The sequence below is a fragment of the Equus caballus genome, chromosome 12, assembly GCF_041296265.1.
Source record: "Equus caballus isolate H_3958 breed thoroughbred chromosome 12, TB-T2T, whole genome shotgun sequence".
NCBI lineage: Eukaryota > Metazoa > Chordata > Mammalia > Perissodactyla > Equidae > Equus > Equus caballus.
In genome coordinates, this window is record NC_091695.1 from 31,792,876 (window position 1) to 31,807,502 (window position 14,627).

General features: G+C 42.2%; 1 protein-coding gene across 24 annotated transcripts in view; it reads right to left on the bottom strand.

Annotated features, from left to right (window-relative positions):
* LOC138916669 (liprin-alpha-1-like) overlaps positions 1–14,627 on the bottom strand; it is a 105,927-nt gene that overhangs the window by 10,188 nt on the left and 81,112 nt on the right. For 21 of the 24 annotated variants that reach the window (XR_011423975.1, XR_011423976.1, XM_070229789.1 and 18 more), the window contains 2 exons: positions 7,962–8,137; positions 7,780–7,877 (listed from right to left, as the gene is read on the bottom strand). Coding sequence is in view for 20 of the 24 variants with exons in the window: in XM_070229789.1 (XP_070085890.1) it covers positions 7,780–7,877; positions 7,962–8,137 (274 nt within the window). In the remaining 4 variants the exon portion in view is untranslated. Of the gene's footprint in view, positions 1–5,285; positions 5,833–7,779; positions 7,878–7,961; positions 8,138–12,355; positions 12,511–12,958; positions 13,044–13,543; positions 13,607–14,627 lie in introns of those variants that run through there. The other 3 variants (XR_011423977.1, XM_070229797.1, XR_011423978.1) reach the window with 3 other exon arrangements.

Sequence of the window (14,627 nt, forward strand, 5' to 3'; positions counted from 1 at the left end):
CAAAATAGCTATCCTCAAAATACTCAATGAGGTAAAGGGAAATATAGAGAAACAAGTCAACAAGTTCTGGAGTTACTTCACAAAAGAGATTGAAATTATAAAGAAGAATCAATTAGAAACACTAGAGACGAAAAACACAATGGACCAGATAAAACAGAATACAGATTCCCTGAATGCCCGTGTAGACACCATAGAGGAGCAAACTAGCATAATCAAAGACAGGCTGAATGGCTCCAGACAGAGGAAGAAAGACAACTAAGAATTAAAAAAACTGAAGAAAAGCTCAGAGAAATAGCTGACTCAATGAGAAAATGCAACTTAAGAATCATCGGAATTCCTGAGGGCGTGGAAAAGGAAAATGGAGCAGAAAGTGTGCTCAACGAAATCAGAGAAGAGAACTTCCCAAATCTAGGGATTGAGAGAGAAATGTGTGTGGAGGAAGCTTTCAGATCTCCTACATTTGTCAATGTAAAAAGACCTACTGCAAGGTACATAGTAGTAAAAATGGCAAAAATGAAGGACAGAGAAAGAATACTCAGGGCAGCAAGGCAGAAGAAAAGAACCTACAAAGGAACCCCTATCAGACCTTCAGCGGATTTCTCGACAGAAACCTTACAAGCTAGGAGAGACTGGAGTGACATATTCAAAACTTTAAAGGATAAAAATCTTCAGCCAAGAATACTCTATCCAGGAAAAATATCCTTCAGATAGGAGGGAGAAATTAAATCTTTTCCAGACAAACAAAAGCTAAGGGACTTCGTAGTCACAGGACCTTCACTCAAGAAGGCTCTCATACCTGAAAAAAGAAAAAAAGGGAGTAAGGGGTCACAAAACACAGAGTAGGGAGACAAATAGACAGAAGCTAAATAGGATAGCAAATATTCAACTATAGCATTAGGATAAAGGGAAGGAAATCACCAAAGCAAAGATAATCTTATCACTCTAACCACAAACTCACAACACAAGTTGGAATAAGAGATGAAAATAATAATTTCGGAGGGGAGGAGGAAAGGGACTGAAACAATCTAGGCTAAGGAAGTAAGAGACCACCAGAAAATGGACTATGTTATACACGAGATTCTGAATACAAACTTCAGGGTAGCCACTAAACTGAAAAACTGAACAGAAACATAAAACATAAATAAGGAAAAATCTAAGAAACCCAGCCTAAGAAACTGCAGAAGTCAATGGGTGGGCTAAAACACACAGGACAAGAAACAAAGGAAACACAGGAAAACCGGAAAACGAGCAACAGAATGACAGCATTCAGCCCTCATGCATCAATACTCACCCTCAACGTAAACGGACTGAACTCGCCAATAAAAAGACACAGAGTGGCAAAATAGATTAAAGAACGAGATCCAACAATTTGTTGCCTCCAGGAAACACACCTCAGCTCCAAGGACAAACACAGGCTCAGAGTGAAGGGGTGGAAGACAACACTCCAAGCCAATAGCAAACAAAAGAAAGCAGGGGTCGCAATGCTTATATCAGACAAAACAGACTTCAAGATAAGGCAGGTAAAGAGAGACATAGAGGGCCAATATACAACGATCAGAGGGACACTTCATCAAGAAGAAATAACGCTTATAAATATCTATGCCCCCAACACAGGAGCACCAAAGTTCATAAAGTAACTATTAACAAACCTAAAAGAAGATATCAAAAATAACACAAAAATAGTAGGGGACCTCAACACCACACTCACATCAATGGATAGATCATCCAGACAGGAAATCAACAGAGAAACAGTGGAGCTAAACGAAAAGCTAAAACAGTGGGACTTCATAGATACATATAGAATGCTTCATCCAAAAACAGCAGAATACACATTCTTCTCAAGCGTGCATGGAACATTCTCAAGGATAGACCATAGGTTGGGAAACAAGGCAAGCCTCTACAAATTTAAAAAAATTGAAATAATAACGAGCATCTTCTCCGATCATAATGTTATAAGGCTAGAAATTAATTACAAGGAAGAAGCTGAGAAAGGCACAAGGATGTGGAGACTAAACAATACGCTATTGAACAAGCAATGGATCATGGAAGAAATTAAAGAAGAAATCCAAAAATACCTGGAGACAAATGAAAATGATAGCATGCTATACCAACTCATATGGGATGCAGTAAAAGCTCTATTAAGAGGAAAATTCATGGCCATTCAGGGACATCTTAACAAACCAGAAAATCAGCAATCTTAAACTACACCTAACCGAATTAGAGAAAGAAGAACAAACAAAGCCAAAAGTCAGCAGAAGGAGAGAAATAATAAAAATCAGAGCAGAAATAAATGGTATTGAAACAAAAAAGGCAGTAGAAAGGATTAATGAAACAAAGAGCTTGTTCTTTGAGAAGGTAAATAAAATTGACAAACTCCTAGCCAGACTTACAAAGAAAAAAAGAGAGAAAGCTCAAATAAACAAAATCAGAAATGAAAGAGGAGAAATAACAACAGACTCCACAGAAATACAATGGATTATAAGAGAATACTACGCAAAAACTATATGCCAGCAAAATGGATAACCTACAGGAAATGGATAAATTCTTGGACTCCTACAATCTCCCAAAGCTCACTCAAGAAGGAGGAGACAATCTGAACAGACCAGTCACAAGCAAAGAGACTGAAACAGCCATCAAAAGCACCCAAAGAATAAACCCCCAGGACCAGATGGCTTTCCTGGGGAATTTTACCAAACTTTCAGAGAGGATTTAATACCTATCCTTTTTAAGCTATTCCAAAAAATTAGGGAGGATGGAACACTTCCTAACACATTCTACGAGGCCAACATCATGCTGATACCAAAGCCTGACAAGGACAGCACGAAAAAGAACTACAGGCCAATACCGCTGATGAACACAGATGCAAAAATTCTCAACAAAATTTTGGCAACCAGAATACAGTAATTCATCAAAAGGATCCTACATCATGATCAGGTGGGATTCATACCAGGGACACAGGGATGGTTCAGCATCCGCAAATCAATCAATGTGATACACCACATCAACAAACTGAGGAATAAAAACCACATGATCATCTCAATAGATGCAGAGAAAGCATTTGACAAGATCCAACAGCCATTTATGATAAAAACTCAACAAAATGGGGATAGATGGGAACTACCTCAACACAATAAAGGCCATAGATGACAAACCCACAGCCAACATCGTACTCAATGGGCAAAAACTGAGCACCATCCCCCTGAGAACCGGAACGAGACAAGGATGCCCTCTATCACCACTCTTATTCAGCATAGTACTGGAGGTCCTGGCCAGAGCAATCAGGCAAGAAAAAGGAATAAAAGGAATCCAAATGGGGCGGAAGAAGTGAAACTCTCGCTATTTGCAGACGACGTGATCTTATACATAGAAAACCCCAAAGAATCCATTGGAAAACTTTTAGAAGTAATCAACAACTACAGCAAAGTGGCAGGATATAAAATCAATTTACATAAATCAGTAGCATTTCTATACTCTAATAACAAACTAACAGAAAAAGAACTCAAGAACACAATACCATTCATAATCGCAACAAAAAGAAGAACATACCTCAGGGTGAATTTAACTAAGGAAGTGAAAGACCTATACAATGAAAATTACAAGGCTTTTCTGAAAGAAATGGATGACGACATAAAGAGATGGAAAGACATTCCATGCACATGGATTGGAAGAATAAACACAGTTAAAATATCCACTCTACCTAAAGCAATCTACAGATTCAACGCCATCCCAATGAGAATCCCAATGACATCTTTACAGAAATAGAACAAAGAATCCTAAAATTCATATGGGACAACAAAAGACCCTGAATTGCTAAAGCAATCCTGAGAAAGAAGAACAAAGCTGGAGGCATCACAATCCCTGACTTCAAAACATACCACAAAGCTACAGTAATCAAAACAGCATGGTACTGGTACAAAAACAGGTGCACAGATCCATGGAACAGAACTGAAAGCGCAGAAATAAAACCACACATCTATGGACAGCTAATCTTCGACAAAGGAGCTGAGGGCCTACAATGGAGAAAAGAAAGTCTCTTCAACAAACGGCGCTGGGAAAACTGGAAAGCCACATGTAAAAGAATGAAAATTGGACCATTCTTTTTCACCATTCACCAAAATGAACTCAAAATGGATCAAAGACCTAAAGGTAAGACCTGAAACCATAAGGCTTCTAGAAGAAAATATAGGAAGTACACTCTTTGACATCAGTATTAAAGGGATCTTTTCGGACACCATGTCTTCTCAGAGAAGGGAAACAATAGAAAGAATAAACAAATGGGACTTCATCAGACGAAAGCGCTTCTTCAAGGCAAGGGAAAACAGGAGTGAAACAAAAAAACAACCCAATAACTGGGAAAAAACATTTCCAAGTAATATATCTGACAAAGGCTTAATATCCATAACAGATGAAGAACTCACACAACTCAACAACAAAAAATTAAACAACCCGATCAAAAAATGGACAGGAGACAGGAACAGACATTTCTCCCAAGAAGATATACGGATGGCCAATAGGCACATGAAAAGACGCTCATCATCGCTGATCATCAGGGAAGTGCAAATCAAAACTACACTAAGATATTACCTTACACCCATTAGAGTGACAAAAATAACTGAAACAAATAGTAATAAATGTTGGAGAGGTTGTGGAGAAAAAGGAACCCTCATACACTGCTGGCGGGAATGCAAACTGGTACAGCCACTATGGAAAACAGTAAACAGTATGGAGATTCCTCAAAAAATTAAAAATAGAACTACCATACGATCCAGCCATCCCACTACTGGGTATCTATCCAAAGAGCTTGAAGTCAGCAATTCCAAAAGTCCTATGCACCCCAATGTTCACTGCAGCATTATTTACAATAGCCAAGACATGGAAGCGACCTAAGTGCCCATCAACAGATGACTGGATAAAGAAGATGTGGTACATATATACAATGGAATACTACTCAGCCGTAAAAAAGAACAAAATCGTCCCATTTGCAACAACATGGATGGACCTTGAGGGAATTATGTTAAGTGAAATAAGCCAGATAGACAAGACAATCTCTGTGTGACTCCACTCCTATGAGGAATTTAAACCTGTGGGCAAAGAGAACAGATTAGTGGCTACCAGGGGAAGGGGGGGTGGGGGGTGGGCACAAAGGGTGAAGGGTTGCACCTACAACACGACTGACAGACGATAATACATAACTGAAATTTCACAAGATTGTAACCTATCATTAACTCAATAAAAATTTTTTTAAAAAATAAAAAAGTAAAAAATCTCACAACATGAAAAAAAAATACCCAGGAATAAATTTAATAGGGGGAGGGTGAAAGGGGTGATTAAGCACACGTGTGTGGTGATGGCTTGTAATTAGTCTTTGGGTGGTGAACATGATGGAATCTACATAGAATTTGAAACATGCTATGATGTACATCTGAAAGTTATATAATGTTATAATCAAATGTTACTGCGATAAAAAAATAAAAAATAAAAAGATCTATACAAGGAAAACTATAAGACATCACTGAAAGAAATCAATAATGACAAAAGAAATGGGAAGATATTCCATGCACATGGATTTGGAAGAATAAGCATAGTTAAAATGTCCATTCTAGGGGCCGGCCCGGTGGTGCAGCGGTTAAGTGCGCACGTTCTGCTTCTCAGCAGCCCGGGGTCCACCGGTTCGGATCCTGGGTGCGGACGGGGCACTGCTTGGCAAAAGCCATGCTGTGGAAGGCGTCCCACATACAAAGTAGAGGAAGATGGGCATGGATGTTAGCTCAGGGCCAGTCTTTCTCAGCAAAAAGAAGAGGATTGGCAGTAGTTAGCTCAGGGCTGATCTTCCTAAAAGAAAAAAAAAAGTCCATTCTACCTAAAGCAATCTATAGATTCAATGGAATCCCAATCAGAATCCCAATGACATTCTTCATAGAACAAAGAATCTTAAAATTCACATGGGTCAACAAAAGACCCTGAATAGCCAAAGCAATCCTGAGAAAGAACAACAAAGCTGGAGCATCACAGTGCCTGACTTCAAAACGTACTACAGACCCATAGTGATCAAAACAGCATGGTACTGGTACAAAAACAGGCACACAGATCAATGGAAGAGAACCGAAAGCCCAGAAATAAAACCACACATCTACAGACAGCTAATCTTCGGCAAAGGAGCTAAGAATATACAATGGAGAAAGGAAAGCCTCTTCAATAAATGGTGCTGGGAAAACTGGACAGCCACATGCAAAACAACGAAAGTAGACCACTACCTTTCTCCATACACAAAAATAGACTCAAAATGGACCAGAGACTTGAAGGTAAGAGCTGAAACCATAAAACTTCTGGAAGAAAATACAGGCAGTCCACTCTTTGACATCACACTTAAAAGGATCTTACTGAATACCATGTCTACCCAGACAAGGAAAACAAAAGAAAAAAAGAAACAAGTGGGACTTCATCAGACTAAAGAGCTTCTGGAAGTCAAAGGAAATCAAGATTAAAATGAAAAAACAACCCACCAAATGGGAGAAAATATTTGCAAATCATATATCCGACAAGGAGTTAATCTCCATAATATAGAAACAACTCACACAAATGAACAACAAAAAAAACAAACAACCCAATCAAAAAGTAGGCAGAGGATGCGAACAGACATTTTTCCAAAGAAGATAGATGGATGGCCAATAGGCACATGAAAAGATGCTCAACATCACTAATCATCAGGGAAATGCAAATCAAAACTACATTTAGGGGCCGGGGCCGTGGCCGAGTGGTTAAGTTCGCATGCCCCGCTTTAGAGGCCCAGGGTTTCGCTGGTTCCGATCCTGGGTGGAGATATGGCACCGCTCATCAAGCCATGCTGAGGTGGCACCTCACATAGCACAGACAGAAGGACGTGCAACTGGAGGATACAACTACGTACTGGCAGGCTTTGGGGAGAAGAAGAAGGGGAAAAAAGAAAAAAAAGATTGGCAACAGATGTTAGCTCAGGTGCCCGTCTTTAAAAAAAAACCCAAAGAGCAAAAAACTACACTTAGATATCTTACACCCATTAGAATGGCTATAATCACCAAGACAAAAAACAACAAGCGTTGGAGAGGTTGTAGAGAAAAGGGAACCCTCATCCACTGCTGGTGGGAATGCAAACCGGTGCAGCCACTGCAGAAAACAGTACGGAGATTTCTCAAAAAGTTAAAAATAGAAATTCCATACAACCCAGCTAACCCACTACTGGGTATTTATCAAAAAAAAACTGAAATCCACAATTCAAAGAGACTTAGGTACCCCATGTTCATGGCAGCATTATTCACAATAGCCAAGATGTGGAAGCAGCCCAAGTGCCCATCGACGGATGATTGGATAAAGAGTATGGGGTATATAAATACACAATGGAATACTACTCAGCCATAAAAAAATAGATGTAATCGTCCCATTCGCAACCACATGGATGGACCTTGAGGGCATCCTGTGAAGCGAAATAAGCCAAATGGAGAAAGACAAACACTGGATGATTTCACTCCTATGTAGAAGATAATCAAACTTACGGACAAAGAGAACAATTTAGTGGTTACAAGGGGCAAGGGGTGTGGAAGGTGGCCACAAGGGGCGAAGCGGCACACTCACATGGTGTCTGACAAATATTAATGTACAACTGAAATTTCACAATGCTATAAACTATTATGACCACAATAAAAAAAATACTTTTTTTAATTTAAAGAAACTAGGAAACCACTTAGGCTGCTAATACACTGGGAAGCAGAAATACGCTAAATCAATTAAACGTAATGTACTAGCCTTTTATTTCATTCTGGCTTTCTTCTCTTTTTCTTTCCAGTTCTTTCCGGTCATAATTCAGCCTTCGCAGGCACATAATTCCACACTGGAAGCTCTTTCTATTTACAAAAGAAACAAAATTACAGATGGAAACAGTCAAAAGCCTCCTAGCCAACGAGCAGGAACTGTGTGCAACGACTGACCTGTGGAAGCTGTCCGCCATCTTCAGCTGCCCGCGCAGGTCCTTCTTGGTGAGATAGGCCAGCATGCGCGCGTCCACCAGGCACTCCATGAAGTAGCTGCGGTATTGCGGGAGGCCCAGGCTGGGCAGCCACTCGTTCCCGATCCAATCATGGTTCATGTCCCCGTAGGCGAGCGTCTGCTTTCAACAAGCAAGTACGATCAGTTCAGGAAAAAGAACACCCAAGAGGTCACAAGGGCAGTTTAAATAATCTTTAAACTGGATTTTTAACCTATTACATATCCTTAAAGCTTAAATGAATGACAACACTGTTCTTTATCATTTCAAAATAATTTGATCTCCTATGTACTACCTTTTAAATTTGTCAGTAGAATTTTAACAGAAGGTATCATACCACTGAAAACCTATGACTCATTCGTGTTTATAAATTTAACCTATTTCCCCAACCACAATAAAAATGTAGCTGATAACACATGATCTTTCTGAAGTAATTTTTGTGTATAATAATATAACAACAAAGAATGATCATGACTCATGAACAAGTTTGAAGGATCAATCCACTGTACACAAAAATATCTGTGGCTGGTTTTAATTTTAACACTTTGTTTTCCAAATTTCCTCAACAAAAAATCTGTTAATTTCAAAATCCGTGTAAAAAGTGAACTGAAGGGGCCGGCCCCGTGGCTGAGTGGTTACGTTGGCGCACTCCGCTTCAGCAGCCCAGGGTTTCACCGGTTTGCATCCTGGGCCTGGATATGACACTGCTCATCAAGCCATGTTGAGGTGGCGTCCCACATGCCCCAACTAGAAGGACCCACAACTAAAAGCATACAATTACATACCAGGGGACTTTGGGGAGAAAAAGGAAAAATAAAATCTTAAAAAAAAAGTGAACCGAAAAATAGTTTTAAAAGAAGAGAGAAGCAAGACAACAACTGACAGAACTGAAAGGAGAAACAGAAAAATCCACAGTTACAGTCACAAGACCTCAACCCTCCTCTGACTCAGTCACTGATTGAACAAAGAAGCCAAAACAGGCAGACAGACCCCCTCAGTAAGGATCCAGAAGCCTTAAACAACACTATTGACCAGCTTGACCTAAGTGACGTTTCGTGGAACACCCCACCCAATAATAGCAGAATACGTTCATTTCAAGTGCGTATGGGATTCTCCAAGACAAATCTCAACAGATCTAAAGGGACTGAAATCATACAAACTATGTTCTCTGACCTCAACAGAATTAAATTAGAAATCAATAATAAAAAGATATCTAGAAAATTCTCAAGTATTTGGAAATTAGCATACGGCTAAATAACCCACGTGCCAAAGAAGAAAACAAGAGAAATGGGAAAATATTTCTAACTGAATGAAAGTGAAACACAATCTATTCAAAAATTGTAGGACATGGCTAAAGCAGTGTCTTGAGGGAAATTTATAGTATTAAACACTTATGTCGTAAATGAAGGAAGGTCTCCAAACAACAGTGTAAGATTCTACCTTAAAAAACTTGAAAAAGAAGAACAAATGAAATCCACAGCAAGCAGAAGGAAGAAAATAAAAGAGCAGAAATCAATGAAACAGAAACAAGAAAAATAAAACTATGAAACTAAAATCTGGTTCTTCATAAAGATCAGTAAAATTGACTAAGCCCTAGACAGAGTGACTAAGAAAAAAGAAAAGACGTACATTACCAACATCAAGAATGAAAGAGGGGACACACTATAGGACATAGACACTGAAAGGGAAAACTGTGAACAACTGTAAGCAACTTAGATAAAATGGGCAAAAGACATAATCTGTGAGAGCAACTCATAAGAAAGAGATAAGTTGTATCTTATCAGGACTCAAATTTGCAGTTATAAACTTTCTCTCACATACACATAAAATCTTTACCTTAAATGTCTTCACTGGTGAATCTTACCAAATATTTATGGAAAAAATACCAATTCTACACTATTATTCCCCAAAAAATAGAGAAGAAATGCCTAACTCATCCTATGAAGCCAGCACTATCCTGATACCAAAACCAGACAAAGACATTACAAGAAAACTACAGACCAGTATCTCTCATAGACACAGATGCAAAATTCCTCGACAAAATATGAGCAAATTAAATCAATAATAAATTAAAAGAATAAGCTATCACGACAAGTGAGGTTCATCCTACGAACATAAGGTTGGGTCAACACTTGAAAAATCAATGACATTCATCCTATCAATGGATTCAAAAGAAATACCACTATATCATCTCAAAAGATGCAGAAAAGGCATTTGACAAAATTCGTCATTCATTTATGGAAATCTCAGCAATCTAGCAATGGAAGAAAACGGCCTCAACCTGATAAGGGGCATCTACAGCAAACACAGGGCTGACATCACACTTAACGGTGAAAGACAATGTATTCTTCCTGAGATCAGGAACAAAGGGTCTGCTCTCACTAATTTTATTCAGCGCTGCGGTGGAACTCCTAGCCACGGTAACAAGGCAAGAAAAAGAAATCAAAAGCATAGGAATTGGAAAAAAAAAACCTGTCTTTATTTGCAGATGACCTGATTAGCAACATAGAAAATGCACCTACAAACTGGCTGTGAGAACTACAGCGAGCTTAGCAAAGCGGCAGGACACAAGGCCAGGACACAAACACGAGCTGTGCTTCTAAATACTAGAAGTGAACTGGAAACTGAAATTTACAAAATGCCATTCACAATGTCATCAAAGTCATGAAATCCTTAGGGATAAATCTAACAGAACACAGCCAAGCTTTGTACAATGAGAAATAAGCACACACATTATATGTATCTACAGACATATCCAAAAAAGGCACTCGCTGCCCCTCTGTCCGAGACCAGCTGCGCCCGCAGGCCTTCTGCAGTCCCATCACGGAATCCCTGGACACAGTCCCTCTCAACTACCACCGTGCTCTGCCTTGAAAACACGGCCTCTGGTCTAATTTATCACTTACACCAACCAAGCTGGAAGAAATGACTCACACTCCAACAAGAATGCTCAAATTCGAACAGAAAAAAACATTTTCACTATTTTCTCTAAGCAACCATGAGTGGGAAAAACATCAAACATTTTCGGGAAATCATCACACTGTCATGTTTTTCACTCTTTCAAACCTTACTCTCATCTCATATGCCTGAGACTTACGCATGAGCATCTGGTCTCATTTCCTTGCCTGTGATTACGTATTCTTAAATGGGCACACAACGCAAAGATTTCTAAATAAGAGAATTCCATGGAAGCGGAACCCTCCTCCTTTTTGTTTCCTCATCATACACTCTAGTCACACTTCTTAAGTGGTCAGCGTCAGATAACGTAGGTCAGCGACTGAGGATCAGGCCCAGTCCAGGGAGCCCTCCATCTCCCGGGCCGCCATCAGAGCCTTCTGAAAAAGCCCTTGACACGGATCTCCATCATCGGACAACACCTGGGCCAGAAGAGGCAGCCACTGCCCAGGGCCTGCTAATCCACCACTGAAATGATCACAAACACACTTCTGTGATCTCTGTAAACTGTGAGGGCCGGCGGCAGGGACTGTGGCTGTCCCGCTCACTCCTGTGTCTGCAGCAAGCAGCACAGCCTCCCACAGACAGCCCACATGTGCCACTTGCTAAATGAAGGCACCCACGGCTCTCACCACACCTTGATGCTTTCTTCCCGAGGGCCCGAGGAAACCTTGAACCTCCCCTCGGCTTCAGAGCTGGCCACGAGGTAAGGGCACAGGAGAGGAACACTGTGTGACCGCGGCCCTCAGCAGACCGGGCGGCCTCACAGAGCCCAGGAAGCCTCTTCACTCCTCTCATCTGGGGGAGGCGACAGCGAGAGCAGCTCTTGCTTACTAGGAACACTGAGTGTTGGCTAACTCTGCTGCCGCGGGCACAGCTCACCCGTGTTTGTATTTCTACTGCAGAGAGCAAACATTCCGCTTATTTAATTTATACCTCGTGCCCCGGACACAGGGAATTTCCTACTCAAGTGCTGACAAAGTTCTGCTTCCTAGTGTGAAATACACCGACATTTAAGTAATTACGAAATGCACCCTTTTTAATTCACTGATGGTCATCAGTGGCCTTGTAAAGAGGTAGCTGACCAGGTTAAATCATTAATGAGGATATTTATCTGGCGTAGCAGCACAGAAGGCCCAAATCAGGAGCAGAGGGCTCACACCATCATATTATAGCTTCTCTCTTCTTTTGTTACAAAGAGAGAGAGAATTGGCTTTACGTTGGGAATACAAACAGAGGGAAACTGGCATTTCAACCAACAACTTGTACTCAGGAAAATTCTGATTTGAAACTATCCTGATTCTTTTCAGACATACAACGATCCCGTGAGGACCCTGAGCGCTCTGCCCTCAGCAAGAGCCTCGGGAGACGCCGCCTGCTCACACCGCGCGGCTGTGCGGGTCCCTCTAAAGTGCGGCATGTCACACAGCAACGCTGGTGGGGTCACAGGCAGGGACACGGCTGTGTTAGTCGAGCTGTCTCAGAGGAAGGCTGCAAGACACGTGTGGCAGCTTTTTGTGAGCTGAAGAGCTGGGGAGCTGAAAACGGAAAAGTACATTAAGCAAGAAGAGGCTTAATTTCTGAGAATTCCATTAGTAAGAAAGCCTTTTGATCAGCACTTAGTAAAACACCAACACGAAGACCCGGACGTGACGTCTCCACAGCAACTCCTGTGCTGGAAAGTTCTCAGAATTCAGTTTTCCCACCGGCAGACCTTGCGGTTAAGTTACCCAAGCGGGTACTTAAATCCGCAATGTCAGGAGCCGCCGAAGCCCCAGGACCGCGTCCAGGAGCCGGTCCGCTACACAGAGCCGTCTACGCTAACCAGAACTGACACCACGGCCCCACGGAAGAGAGGTTCAAAATTGTCCATGAGACGTGCTCTTTACGCTCTGCTTCCGCCTAATGCTTTCAAATCGTTAACAATATTCTGAAAAAGTTAAGATGTTAAAAATGTCAAGAAAAGTAAATTACGAGTTTTCATACGCCAATTCTTTTTGTTGCTGTACATATAGTGAAGAATATAGTATAGAAAGTCTCCAACCTGAGCCCAGCTTCCCTCCTCATCCTCCTGATGTTACGTGGTTAGGAATGAAAAGAACACAGCTGTTAGTATCGGTGAGCTTAGTAAGGCAAGCAGATCAACTTCAGAAGGTGCAGCGAGACGGAGGGGAAAGTTCGAGAAATCAAGGTATCATGCAAAACGCATGCAAAACAACAATCCCAGCTTCTCAGGCAGGAGCCGAGGCCCCCCCGGCAAGCACACTCAGCGAGGGAGAAAATGGGCCAGACCCTCAAAATGGAGTGTTCGGCCGAGGCCTCTCCCTAAAGGAGGTGTGAATTCAACCTACTCTAAAGAGAGAGGGCCTACCAATGTAAAGTTCCTGGAAAAATCGAAAATAAGACAAAATACGGATCCTATTTTATACATTTGACTAATACCTAGCGGAAATACTTATCAGGAACAACTGAGTGTAAAATGACCTTTCTGTTTCCCACAAAAAGGCCGGGAATGGTGCCGCTTGTAAGTGGGGTGCCCTGGGAGGAGGACAGGCTCGGGGCGGGACTGACCGTTTGTGGCGAGGCCGCGAGTGTTTCCATCTCCTCATGCGTTAACCAGACATTTCCTGTGGTCTACGGTGACCCAGGGACCACCACATCCAGGGCGAGGGAAGCAGTGACAGAGAGGAAGGTGGCAGACACGTGAGCCACGGGCACACAGGAGGAGCAGGGGAGGCGAGGCCCGTCTCCCCCTCTTCTCATTTGAGATGCCCACGTAGAAAAGGAGAGAACATCGACCAGCTCGCCCTTCTTAAAGAGTGACCACACCTAATTAATGCTGTGTGGTCAGCCACACGAGAAGAGCCCATGATTCCTAGAGCTGGATCTGCCCTGCTCACCCCCTGAGGTATGTGAAATATAAAGAGAAGAAAATACATTTTGCGCCTCTCAAAGTGTGAGTAATTCTCCAGTGCCCATCAACCCGCCCCATGGGAAAGGGCCTCAGCCCAGGAAGCCCACACAGCCGAGCTCCGGACTGGGGGAGACGGCTCGGGGCAGGCGCTCCCAGGATGGGGCCTCTCGGCCTGCACAACCTCGCCGGGGGGCTCAAGAGGCAGGGAGCAGGACTGAGTGTGTCCAAAAGAAGGCCCAATCGCAACTGTACCGGAACACCGGCCCCACGTCCTGTCCCCGTCACTGCAGCCGCGGACAGCCAGGCCCCGCGGCTCTCAACTCAGAGCTTCCCGGGGGACGGGCTCTTCACCACTGGCCGTTAACCTCAGCTCGCAGGACGCGAGCTTTCTCAAGACAGTTGATAAAAACTTGGGGAAAACCACCCCAGCGCCTTCACTTGTAGAAAGGCCACTCTCATGTGAAATGATGGGGGAACAGGGACCAGATCGGATACTGCGACAAAACTTTCCACTGGGAGAAGAGCTGTCTGTGTGACAGGTGAGAACACAGGCTGATTGTCGCTACCACAACTCTTTACTAAGAGACAAAATCAAACAAACAAACAAAAAAGGCTCTTAACACGTTTTGTGCAAAGGAACCGAGGCCTGAATCGGGCCCTGACCTGCTACTCAGAGAAGCATGCCTGTGAGGCTCTTGGTTTCTTAATCAGGGTTTTTCTCTCGAGAGTAAACCAAAAGCT